Source organism: Barbus barbus (genome assembly GCF_936440315.1).
Source record: "Barbus barbus genome assembly, chromosome: 12".
Classification (NCBI taxonomy): domain Eukaryota; kingdom Metazoa; phylum Chordata; class Actinopteri; order Cypriniformes; family Cyprinidae; genus Barbus; species Barbus barbus.
In genome coordinates, this window is record NC_136740.1 from 7,365,948 (window position 1) to 7,380,248 (window position 14,301).

The 14,301-nt window shown below is 39.5% G+C and overlaps 1 protein-coding gene across 1 annotated transcript in view; it reads right to left on the reverse strand.

Moving 5' to 3' along the window:
* Nucleotides 1-12,170: 12,170 nt before the first annotated feature.
* LOC306878059 (NADH dehydrogenase [ubiquinone] 1 beta subcomplex subunit 9-like) overlaps nt 12,171-14,301 on the reverse strand; it is an 87,388-nt gene continuing 85,257 nt past the window's right edge. The window contains exon 4 of the mRNA XM_079430155.1: nt 12,171-12,395. Coding sequence (XP_079286281.1) covers nt 12,264-12,395 — 132 coding nt within the window. The 3' untranslated portion in view covers nt 12,171-12,263. The remainder of the gene's footprint in view (nt 12,396-14,301) is intronic.

Consider the following 14,301-nt stretch of genomic DNA (forward strand, 5'->3'; position numbering starts at 1 on the left):
TGTGTTCAAGTGTATAAAAAATATACTATTTACCTAATAGCCACCCATCAGAGATTTGGCCTTCACTGAAATGTTGACCCAGCGCTGAGTTGGTGAGTATGAAAGAATCATGGGTACTCCCAGGCCATTTTGCTACAAGGTTTGTTATTTTCAGTGAAGCATCACAGACTATCTGGGCATTAATTGAATGAAAATTCTTCCTGTTGACATACAGTTCTTCATCATCAGATGGTGCCTACAAAGATAAATATTGAAAGGAAGTTAAAAAGAAATAATGTTAATCTAACTAATTCATGTATTACATATTATTTACCTTAATGGCAATGTGTGTCCCATCCACTGCACCCAATACATTTGGAAATGCTGCAATCTCAAAGAATTTGTGTTTAATGAGGATTTGCTCTGCCACTGTAGATGGAAACTTGAAGTTCTTCGCCATTCTGCTGAGAACCCTTGACACGTTGAAGACAATTCGGCTTATGCTAGATTGACTAATTCCCACAGTATTACTTAAAACTGCTTGAAATGACCCAGAAGCAAAAAAGCGTAGGGCAAACATTATCTGCAGTATAACGAGAAGGGGAGAGGACCTTTTTGTTTTTCGCTGCAAATTATCTCGCAGAATATGTGCAAGATACATTACTGAGTTTCTTGGAAGCCTATAAAGTCTAAGCAGAACATGGTCAGGAAGGGTGAGAGGATCTGCTCTGTCTCTAAGAGGCCTTTCTGGTTCTGGCTCCCTGTTGACAACCCATAGTATTTCCATCTGGAACACAAACATCTAATAAGCCAACTATGCTATTTTATACAAGTAAAATATTGTAGTAGTTACACAGAATGTTATAAGTTTTATAATTTTGTAATATATAATATTTAAAATGTCTAATATAATATAATATAATATAATAATTTCATTAAAAATCTTACCCTTTATGGATCTACGACTAGTTGGCAGTTATCTTAACTTTGAGAAGTTATTTAAGATGATTTTTAAGAAGTTTTACGTTTTGTCTTAAGAACAATCTTAAGAAAAAAGTTAAGAATATTTTGTATTCCCAAACATTCTTCTTAAGAATATTCTTATCTTTTTTCTTAAGTTAAAAAATAAGAAGAAAATGGCAGTTAGAAGAAATTTCTTCTTAAGAATGTTTTGTGAATCCGGCCCCAGAACATGTTAAGAAATCTATAAAACTCCATAGTAACGATCTGTGAAAAAGAAACTGCCTAGCAACACCCCAGGTACCCTAGCAACCTCCACAAGTACCCTAGCAACCACCCTAAGTACCCTAGCAACCACTCTGGGTATCCTAGCAACGGTCCTAGCAACCATCCTGGATACACTAGAAACCGCCCTAGCAACCACCCTGGGTGCCCTAGCAACCAACCCAAGTACCTTAGCAACCACATACAACACCCTAGCAACCACCCTGGGTACCATAGCTACCACATAGCAGCACCCTAGCAACCATCCCATTCACCCTAGCAACCACCCTGGACACCTTAGCAACTGTATAGCAACACCCTAGCAACCACCCCAAGTACCATAGCAACCACATAGCAACCCCCCTGTATACCCTAGCAACGGCCCTAGCAACAATCCTGGGTACCCTAGCAACCGCATAGCAACACCCTAGCAACCACCCCAAGTACCCTAGCTAACAGGCGTCAAATCGTGCAGCCTATTGAGGTGCTATGACTTTTATAAATGATCGGGTGTACGATGATCGTACAGAGGGCGAAAAATCAGACAAAAAATCCCATAGACAATGCATTGCGTCCAAATTTGACGACTCGCAGCTCAGAGCGAGAATTTCGTTGAAACTTGTGAATCACCACATTTGAAGAGGCTATCAAGCTGTGCGAGAACATACCCCACAATGGGGTATAAGTTGTACCCCTGAGGTGCAAGTGCGCCCCAAAGTTGCCCCTTTGACAAGTATGTCAAACTTGTCATGTGGTGAGGGATGGCCCATGAAACAGCATCTGAACACACGTTTTTCCTAATATGGTAATATACATGGGAATTTTGCACTGAACATAACTCTGCATCACAATGTCGTAGAGACATGGGGGTGGGCTCATTTTACTCAGCCAACCAATCAGACTCTCTGGATCATTATGACGCTTTCAAGCCACGCCCTAGCAACCATTTAGAGAACCCTAGTAACCGATTCCTTAGACTGCCATTAAAAAAGGGCCAGATGGATATCTTTAGATCACAGTGTTGTAGAGACATGGGGGTGGGTGTTTTTGACTCGGGACAGCAAACAACCAATCATGAACCACCACTGGCCCTTCCTAGCCACACCCTATAAACCATTATTGATGGCCCAGCAACGCAGACCCAAAGAGGTGTATCTTCAAATCTGAATGTCATAGAGATATGGGGGTTTGTTTATGTCATTCAGACTGACAACACCCTAGAAACAGACCTGTGTACCTTAGCAACCGCATAGCAACACCTAAATGCAATATTAATGTATGTTGCATTTTACATCTGAATATGTTCAAGGTTATTAAATTTAAAGTTGCCTACTTCATATTGTTGGGTAGTTTAATCTACAACAATGCATCATGTTGTAAAACACCATATTTTTGTAGTGTTGCTGACCTGTGAGAAAAAAAAAGAAACCGTTGTACTTCACACTTGTACGAGAATACTTAACGAATGTACTTCCTTACAGTCCACCACTGATTATTTTGAAAATGAAAGTAACAACATTTATTGTCAGAATATTAACCAATTGTTGATAACTATATCAAAGGCTGCATCTGAAGGAATCGGACTGGCCATACAGAGCACTGATCAGCTGTCACAGCTGCCACTGAACATTGAGCTGTAAAATGCTCTATTTAATTTTTTTAATTCAGTTTTATTTTTATACTTAGGCTAACTGCCTAAAAAATCCGGGTTGTAAACCTGTCTACATATGATCACCATGGTCAAGAAAATAAACTGTATAAAAGTATGTTTGTAAGATATCAGTCAATGTATCATTACATTATTCAAGTAAACTCCAACCCAATACCTGCATTTAAAGTTGTAATCCGGCAAGTAAGGATGCAGCAAACCAGTGTAACTTACCTGGCCTTGGTCTTGGCTAAGCTTGAGGTAGCTACATCACCGTCTCCGCCATTATGACGTAAAACATAAAAACAAAAACGAGCAATTCTGGCTCCACCTGTCCTGTCAGGATGGCAGCTCTCTTCTCGCACCGTTGCTATGTGACAGAGCAGTAATCGGGAACCCCTGGTGGTGCAATTAGGAAATCCTGCGAAGGCGGAGTGGCCTTCATGCACTTCGAAGGGTCCTTTGTGCACTTCAGCGGTGTGGCCTTCGAAAAGAAAAGGTGTGTACTTTGATGCCATACACTGATCATACTGCGCAGTGCCGCTTCAAGTCGAACACACCTAATGACAAACATTACTGCAACACTCCACTGATCTGGGCTTTATGGTGGTGTGGCCAAACTCAATCCCTTCTTCAGTTAAGACACATGAAAACACACTTGGAATTTGCAAAAAATAAAGCACTTAAAGGACCCTCAAACTCTGAGGAACAAGATTTTCTGGTCTAATGAACCTCATCACCTGCAGACTACCATACCAAAAGTAAAGTGTACTGGTTGCAGCCTCACGCTGTGGGGCTATTTTCAGCAGCAGGGACTCTTCAGATAGAGAAATTTATATAGCTCAAAGGGGAATTGTATATATATATACACACAGTATATATAATTACAATTAATTATGATTAATTACAATTATTTATATTGGGTGACAGTAACTGTAGCAGAATTAAATTGACATCACCTAATCTGTTCGTCCAGTGAACATTCAGTGTAAGTTCATATAAACTCTAAGAAAGGATATCTTCTTGGCCACAGAAAATACTTTCCTAAGTATTAATACATTAGAGCATGTAGTAAGGATCAATAATCGTAAAGGGACATTAATATGCAAGGTAGAATCAGAAACTCATGTAATTTTGTGCACACAACTGTTACGATCCCTGGTCTAGGTCAGAGTGTAACATAAATAACACAACCACTTCATCTGAATTGATCATTTTATTTTTCTTTCCTTGCTTTCTTATTCGTCTTTGTTGCAGTTGTATCCGCCTTTCTCAACTGAGATACACAAACAATACATTCAAAACATACGAAAACCAAAATAACCAGAAGCAAAATCTTCAGGGGTGAGCTAATGCCAAAATAATAAACAAACAGAAACTAACTTCCCCACAAAAGAACTACCTTCCCTACAGATCAAAATAAAAGAAACAAAACATACAATCAAATTCCCTATCTCCTTATCTGCCCAATAAACAGGAGAAAAAGTAACGGCCGAAAGGCCTACAAAAGAAACAAGGCACTCACCCCCTACTGCTCCACAATACAGTTAAGAACTTACAAACATGGTTTAACAAGACATCAATGTCCTAAAGATAAGGCTCACACAGGTCAATAAAGGCACTCGGCTGGAACAGAAAACACAATCTGTCGCAACCACATATTCACCAGCTAGCACAGTATCACAACAATCATGAGCAATCGATCAAAGAGGCAGAGAGCTCCCTCCAGTGGAATGCCAGGGAATTTATAGTCCAGGCCTCTTCTCCAGTCCAACCACCAGCAGACTCCCATTATGTCCAGGACCAATCCTAAGGAACAAAGTCATAGATGTAACACAACTTTTATTAACTAAACACTAACACAAACTAGTCAGTTAACCACCTGAATCAAACCATCAGCACCATTTATAACTTATACTAAACCTCTGTTTCGTTTAGTTAAATGTATGATACTTGCTTTACCTTGTGTGTCCATATGCAGTCTCGGATGAAAGTTCTGGTGGTTTGAAGGTTTGGTGGTGTTGGAGTTTTTCAAGTTCTTCCAGGTTTGAAGGGTGATGAACCTCAAAAGATGTTTTTCTGGCTCGGTGGTAGTAGGGAGTTTCTTCCCAGGTAGAAAGGGAAAAGAGCTAAGAAAAAGATCTGCTGAGGTCCCAGGATCCTTGGTTGAATGGAAAGTCAAGGCCGCAAGGCCTGGCACAAAAACTTAGAGGGTCCAGAAAAAGTTCTAGCTTACATCCTCTTAGGATCTAACAAAAACGCAGACTGCCGGGGCGTCACATGATGTGAGAGCTTTATCTGCTTTAGAGGTCACATCTCTGGGGGGGGGGGTCAAAGAGCCTATGGTGACTTGAACTTTTGGAGGGAAAGTTTACGACTCTTTGTCTCCATGCATGGTAATTTGCATATGAACCGGATTGGACGTTGATATACAAACTATTAAAGATTCTTAGAAAACTTATATGTTGCATAGGTATCGACATATACAGGTGCTGGTCATAAAATTAGAATATCATGAAAAAGTTGATTTCAGTAATACCATTCAAAAAGTGAAACTTGTATATTAGATTCATTCATTACACACAGACTGATATATTTCAAATGTTTATTTCCTTTAATTTTGATGATTATAACTGACAACTAATGAAAGCCCCAAATTCAGTATCTCAGAAAATTAGAATATTGTGAAAATGTTCAATATTGAAGACACCTGGTGCCACACTCTAATAAGCTAATTAACTCAAAACACCTGCAAAAGCCTTTAAATGGTCTCTCAGTCTAGTTCTGTAGGCTACACAATCATGGGGAAGACTGCTGACTTGACAGTTGTCCAAAAGACGACCATTGACACCTTGCACAAGGAGGGCAAGACACAAAAGGTCATTGCTAAAGAGGCTGGCTGTTCACAGAGCTCTGTGTCCAAGCACATTAATAGAGAGGCGAAGGGAAGGACCAGATGTGGTAGAAAAAAGTGTACAAGCAATAGGGATAACCGCACCCTGGAGAGGATTGTGAAACAAAACCCATTCAAAAATGTGGGGGAGATTCACAAAGAGTGGACTGCAGCTGGAGTCAGTGCTTCAAGAACCACCACGCACAGATGTATGCAAGACATGGGTTTCAGCTGTCGCATTCCTTGTGTCAAGCCACTCTTGAAATAGAGACAGCGTAAGGAGCGTCTTGCCTGGGCTAAAGACAAAAAGGACTGGACTGCTGCTGAGTGGTCCAAAGTTATGTTCTCTGATGAAAGTAAATTTTGCATTTCCTTTGGAAATCAAGGTCCCAGAGTCTGGAGGAAGAGAGGAGAGGCACATAATCCACGTTGCTTGAGGTCCAGTGTAAAGTTTCCACAGTCATTGATGGTTTGGGGTGCCATGTCATCTGCTGGTGTTGGTCCATTGTGTTTTCTGAGGTCCAAGGTTAACGCAGCCGTCTACCAGGAAGTTTTAGAGCACTTCATGCTTCCTGCTGCTGACCAACTTTATGGAGATGCAGATTTCATTTTCCAACAGGACTTGGCACCTGCACACACTGCCAAAGCTACCAGTACCTGGTTTAAGGACCATGGTATCCCTGTTCTTGATTGGCTAGCAAACTCGCCTGACCTTAACGCCATAGAAAACCTATGGGGTATTGTGAAGAGGAAGATGCAATACGCCAGACCCAACAATTCAGAAGAGCTGAAGGCCACTATCAGAGCAACATAGCAATATGCTCATAACACCTGAGCAGTGCCACAGACTGTCACTGCCACGCCGCATTTCTGCAGTAATCCAGGCCAAAGGAGCACCAACTAAATCTCATACTTTTCATGTTCATACTTTTCAGTTGGCCAACATTTCTAAAAATCATTTTTTTTTGCATTGGTCTTAATTGATAGTCTAATTTTCTGAGATACTGAATTTGGGACTTTCATTAGTTGTCAGTTATAATCATCAAAATTAAAGGAAATAAACATTTGAAATATATCAGTCTGTGTGTAATGAATTAATCTAATATACAAGTTTCACTTTTTTAATGGTATTACTGAAATAAATCAACTTTTTCATGATATTCTAATTTTATGACCATCACCTGTAATATACACTCTCAAATAGATCATCCGAAGACGAACTGATAGAGACCAAACATGATATACATGAGGTAATATTAACTAGTGTTCTATCATAAGCATGCATAAAACAGGGTACAATACACAAAAACATGTACAAGAACAGCAATAATTTACACAATGACCTGAAGATGTGTGTGTTCATTCAAAGAAAGATTTTTCTATTAATTAATTAGAGAAGAGTTCTTAAGGGGAAAAGAAGTGAGTTCCCACATTCCTTTGAGCAAAAAAACAAGTGTTATCAGATGGTTTGCCATGGAACCAGAGGCCTGTTCTGCCTTCCAAGGTGTTAGATGCATTCTGGGGGAAGGGTCCACAGACCCTCATAGTTGGCCTTTTGGTTAGGTGAGGGGGCATAAGGGATTATTTGTTAAATATAAAAAATATTTGTGTGTCTGATTGGTCCAAATGTTACACTGGGCAGAAGGTTCACCTTCCAATAGGACAATGATCCTAAGCACACAGCAAGAGTGGCTTATAGACAGCTCTGTGAATGTCCTTGAATGGCCCAGACACAGCCTGGGATTGAACCCAATCAAATATTTCTGGAGAAACCTGAAAATGTGGATCTACCCCCATCCAACCTGACAGAGCTTGAGAAATGAAGAGGCGAGGAGAAGGTAATTGCCAAATGATGATCAAAGCTTGTCGCATCATACCCAAAAATATTTGAGGCTGTAATTGGTACCAAAGATGTTTCAACAAAGCATTGAGCAAAGGCTGTGAATACTTATGTACATGTGTTTTTTTTTATACATTTGCTGTTTTCAAACAAACTTCTTTCACATTGTAATTATGGGGTATTGTTTGTAGAATTTTGAGGAAAATAATGAATTGAATCCATTTTGGAATAAGGCTGCAACATAAAATGTGGACAAAGTGAAGTGCTATGAATACTTTCCACATGCATTATAGATTAAAGACCCATCTCTTTAACCTGGCTTACACATAACACACTAACACATTTCTATTATTCAAAACCATTAAAGGATTGTTAGGCTGCATTTATTAGGTCAACCGTAAACTGGATCACTTCCCATAACACCCGATGTACCCAATGGAACATAAGATTCAGGGAGCATAAGGCTGAGGGAACACAAAACACTGGATAAAATATATCTATATATAATACACTTTGTATTCTGATCATGTGCTCATCATTTTTGGGTCATTTGTTAAGATGGTTAAATGTAAATATGAAGATCCTGGTGAATGTAAATGGATAAAGGTAACAACTAATTGTTTTGTTTAAGTAAATTTGATCAAAGTTACCTTGTTACCATAGCAGATGCACTGCAGACATACTGTTCTGAGATGAGAGAAAATAGATCATTTGTGTTCCACAAACAATGGTGGATCAGAGAGATTACCTCTACAGCCCTGAATATCAGCGGAGACCAGGACAACGAGATGAGACAACTAAATGATTGCTTGATTCAAAAATAATTGTTGGCCAGGTAAAAAGCACATTTTGATAAAAAAGGAGAAAAGTTGGTAGGTTGCAGGTTGAAAGCATAGCTCAGTAGCTTAGTACATGTAAGATACAAAAAATGTAGTTCTGTCATGGCAACTCTCAAAGGGATTGGTATGGTAATGTACATGACAATGTTAATGTATTTGGTCTTGGCGGAATAGATCTGCTACACTGCTGCTTCTGTGGCAGGGCAAGTACCGAGACTTGCTACTGCCAATACTTCCACAACATTCTGATGTAAGCATGTAAGAAATACTGCTGCTCCACATATAACACGAATAACCCCCATAGCATACATGATCAACCCATAGCAGATCTATACAGGTGGAGCTGGGGAAGGTGGAGGGTTTCTGAAGTGCCCTGCAAACTGCTACCACAAGTGAGTAGCGAGCTCATTGGCTACCGATATAGGAGAGAACCAATTAGCTGTGACTTGATGTCATTATGTCATATGGAGTTAGATCTATCGGACTGCACCATCTAGAGTTTCATGCCAGAAGTTTGTATTTTCATTTGTCTGAGTCAGCTTCCTCCCCCATAATTATCATCATCACCCCATCCCTTAATTGCCGCCCTTCACCAGGCTCCCAACAGGAGTGGGTGTTTGAGAGAGGAGGGGCACAGAAACAGCCAGGTCTGGCGGCGTGTGATGAGGCTCATCTGAAGTGAATGGAGCCTCGTCACCGCAGCTGTAAAATGCTGAGGACACCTCTCCTTGAGAGACTGGTCTCTTCCTCCATGCATGCACACTGGATGCCTCATGGGCTCTAGAAGGGAGCGTAGAGGGACTCCCGTGCTGCCAGATATGCGAGCTGCCGGACCTGCGGTCTGGAACGGAGCGACGGGCCAGGATGACGGGCTGTTATTTTCCTCATGCGCCGAGGCTAATGAGCCACTGTGAAGAAGCCGCCGCCCCGAACCAGAGAGGGGGGTGCATGTATCTGCCAGACTCCGCCCCTTACCTTCCTCTTACCTTCGTTCTCGGACACTGCACTTCCTTTCACGATTCCCCAGCACAATGAGGACACCAGATCCCCCATTTATTTTGGACACTATATTCCCAGTTTTGGATATTTTATGTTGATTTTCTGTTAAATAAAAGCCTCTCCGAGGCCTGACACCACACCCACTGTGTCTGTCGTGTGCTCCTCCTGTGACTCTGTGACTATATATATATATATATATATATATATATGTGAAAAAGTGCTGGCCCCCTTCCTGATTTTTTTTATTTTATTTCGTTTGTCACACTTTATTGTTTCAGATCAAACAAATTTAAATATTAATCAAAGATAACACAAGTAAACACAACATACAGTTTTTAAATTAAGGGGTTTTTTTATGAAGGGAAAACTAAATCCAAACCCACATGGCCCTGTGTGAAAAGTGTGCAAAAAGACTGGGCAAAAATGGCCTGCATGGCAGAGTTCCAAGACGAAAACCGCTGCTGAGCAAAAAGAACAAAGGCTCGTCTCAGATTTGCCAGAAAACATCTTGATGATACCCAAGACTTTTGGGAAAATACTCTGTGGACTGACGAGACAAAAGTTTAACTTTTTGAAAGGTGTGTGTCCCATTACATCTGGCGTAAAAGTAACACAGCATTTCAGAAAAAGAACATCATACCAACAGTAAAATATGGTGGTGGTAGTGTGATGGTCTGGGGCTGTTTTGCTGCTTCAGGACCTGGAAGACTTGCTGTGATAAATGGAACCATGAATTCAGCTGTCTACAAAAAAATCCTGAAGGACAATAATCGGCCATCTGTTCGTGACCTCAAGCTGAAGTGAACTTGGGTTCTGCAGCAGGACAATGATCCAAAACAGACCAGCAAATCCACCTCTGAAAAAAATAAATAAAAATGAAGACTTTGGAGTGGCCTAGTCAAAGTCCTGACCTGAATCCTACTGAGATGCTGTGGCATGACCTTAAAAAGGCGGTTTATGCTCAAAAACCCTCCAATGTGGCTGAATTACAACAATTCTGCCAAGATGAGTGGGCCAAAATTCCTCCATAGCGTTGTAACAGACTCATTGCAAGTTATCGCAAACGCTTGATTGCAGTTGTTAATGCTAAGGATGGCCCAACCAGTTATTAGGTTTAGGGGACAAGCACTTTTTCACACAGGGCCATGTGGGTCTGAATTTTGTTTTCCCTTCATAATAAAAAACTTCATTCAAAAACTGCATGTTGTGTTTACTTGTGTTATCTTTGATTATATTTAAATTTGTTTGATGATCTGAAACATTAAAGTGTGACAAACATCCAAAAAAATTAAAAAATCAGGAAGGGGGCCAACACTTTTATGTATACACACCACTATATGTGCAACAGGTGTAACAGTACACAAACATGACGTTTCGGCACGTACCTCGATTTTGACATCACGGTTCGGTATGGTTTAGGTACACCAGGAGGAAAAAACCTAAACACAAACTGTTTTTTTTTTTTTTTTTTTTTTTTTATTAAACTATGGTTTACAGAACAAATTGCTCTTTCTTTACATAAATTCAATAATAATTACAATTTTCTTTAAATCTACCTCATATCATAATAAAATCTATAAAAATCTACCTCAGCTTCTGCTCTAAACTATACTGAGCCCTTTTATATTAGGAAGGTTACAATTAATAACAGAGCCCAAACTTAAATTTAAATAGGCTACTATTTATTTTTTAACTATGATAATCAACACTCAAATTAAAATAAAAATAAAAATAATAAAAATAAATAAAGATATAGACTAATATTTTGCAAAATGCTCTTCTCTAGACTTAATTTCTCTAGTGAACTAACGAGCGGTGGACACTGATGACTTGCCAGAGGTAAATTAAATGTTGTGTGGCATTTTGTTTACAAGCTGTTTTAATCATGTCTTTCCGCAACTGATACACTGATTGAGCGATTACATGAGGCATGAGATATTTATTGATGTTTGTTTTATGTTAAAACTAGAAGTAAAGAGGAAGTGGTTATCACGCTCACTCGCGCCCCACGCTGCCGTTTATTAAACTGAGACGCTCATACAGCTATCTGTCACACCATATCAAAGAGCGCCAAAACGGCATTTATTGTCTTAATTTCATGAAAAAAAAAAATGATTTGTTTGGTACACATGCCTACCGAACCGAAAGACCCATACAGAAACTTTTTGGTATGAATACGTGTACTGAAAGACCCATACCGAAAATGTTTGACCCATACCGAAAACCCCTATGTAATCTTTGCAGTTATTAGTAAATGAGACCCATTGGCTCACTGAGACCCATTTTAGCCTCATGGCTTCAAGGTTTGAGGCCATTTGCCAGGGCCTGTTGATAGCTCTGTCTTGCACTGGCGGTGGAAAATCAGCCATTGTCTTCTCAAGTTCATGCAAAATACATATTTTACATCTAAGTTACATCAAATATAATTTTGAACCTTTTGTATGTTTGCTTAAAATAGGAATTAATAATGCAGACCATGCACAATGTTTTGTGAATTGGAATAATGAAATATAATACTGACATTTTCACTAAAGATGTAGAATTTTAGAGGAACTTCAATATTGAACAAGCAAGCTTGTTGGCTGCAGGAGGAGTAGAGACCCATCAGCTTGTGCCATGTATTAAACAATGTGATTGCTAGCAGATTGCATTAAGGACCTATCATCCACCACCATTCAAGTTAGAACTAGATAGATAAAAGATAAAAAAAAAAAAAAAAACAGCAAATGAATACAAGGAAATTTATTTGCATAAAACTTTATTTAGGATTGAGGGCATAGTGTTGTTTGACAAACACAGGGCTGTTTCAAACACCTATTCTAAATGATCTTCGTAGCATCCTTACATGGGACGCTCTCTGGGACGAGTGACAAACTGCCACCACAGGGGTGGGAGGTCTCCTTCCTTGCGGGCCGGGGGCAGGGCCTCAGATTTAGGGCCGTCAGCAGAGGTTTCAGTTTGCAGCTGCTGGACCTTTAAAAAATAATTTTAGAAGATTGTTAAGATTTATTTTATCTTTCACAAATTAGCCTTTTAAGAGCAGTACTTAAAATATTATATATGCAGTGCCCTCCAAACGTATTGGAACAGTAAGGCCAATTCCTTTATTTTTGCTGTAGACTGTAAACATTTGGGTTTGACATCAAAAGATGAATATGAGATGAGAGATTAACATTTCAGCTTTTATTTACATGTATTTTCATCTGGATCTGATACACAACTTAGAAGATAGCACCTTTTGTTTGAACCCACCCATTTTTCATGTTACCAAAAGTACTGGAACATGTGACTGACAGGTGTGTTTTGTTGCCCTGGTGTGTTCTATTAATTGATTATTCAAACAATAAATAGCACTGAATGTCTGTGCTCAGTTTCAGATCCATGCAGACTGCATGTATAGTTAGTTAGACGTGTAACCAACATGAAAACCAGAGCGGTGTCTATGGGTGAAAAACGAGCAATTGTGAAGCTGAGAGAAGATGAAAAATCAATCAAACCATTGCACAAACACTGGCAATAGCAAGTGCAACCATTTGGAATCTCCTGAGGAATAAAGAAACCACGGGTGTACTAAGTAACACACCTCAAACGGGTAGATCAAGGAAAACATCTGCAGTTGATGACAGAAACATTGTGACAGCTGTAAAGAAAGACCCTAAAACAACTGTTAGTGACATCTGCAACAACCTCCAGAGGGCAGGAGTGAAGGTATCACAAACTACTGTTCGCAGAAGACTTCATGAACAAAAGTACAGAGGCTACACCAGAAGATGCAAACCACTCATTAGCAAGAAGAATAGGAGACGAGCCTCAAAAATTCTGGGACAAGATTTTATGGACTGATTTTATGGACCAAAGTGATGGAAAGGCTAAAGTTTGGAGAAAGAAAGGAAATGCTCATGACATAAACATACACAAACACAGTGTACACAGGTGTACATTATAGTACACATTACACAAGTAATGTAATGGCATGGGCTTTCATCGCTTCTTCTGGGACAGGCTCATTAATCTTCATTAATGATGTAACACATGATGGCAGCAGCAAAATTAACTCAGAAGTCTAAAGAAATATTTTGTCTGACAATTTACAGAAAGATGCAATCAAACTGATTGGGATATCCTTCATCATGCAGCAAGATAATGACCCAAAACATAGGAACAACATAAAAAAAACTTAAAACAATAAAGGAGTTCATCAGGGGCAAGAAGTAGAGCCCGCACAGACCTCAAATTTAGGCCCTAGCCCGGCCCTGGCCCGAGACGCTCAAGCCCTAGCCCAGCCCACGTCCGACAGCTTATCAGAATAACCCCCCTTCTCCTAAAACAGTTTATACTATTGTGTCGACTATTACAATAGTTCAGTTTTGTGTGTAATGGCAAAATTATTATATTTTGTTTAGTTTTTTTATTAAGTTAAAAACTAGAGCCCTGCATTCCGGGCCGAAATGCAGGGCTCTAGCAAGAAGTGGAAGGTTTTAGACTGGCCAAGTCAATCTCCACCCTGTAGAGTATGCATTTTACCTGCTAAAGAAAAGCCTGAAGGGAGTAACCCCCCAAAACTGAAAGAGGGTGTGCGGTGAAAGCCTGGAAAAGCATCACAAAAGAAGAATACAAAAGTTTGGTGATGTCAATGGGTTATAGGCTTGATGCAGTTATTGATTGCAGTTATTGAAAGCAAAGGATTTGCAACTAAATATTAAGTCTTTTTCACTTTAATCTATGTTAATTCTATCTGTTCCAATACTTTTGGTAACATGAAAAATAGGTGGGTTCAAACAAAAGGTGCTATGTTCTAAGTTGTGTATCAGATCCAGATGAAAATACCTGTAAATAAAAAGCTGAAATGTCAGTCTCTCATCTCATATTCATCATTTCA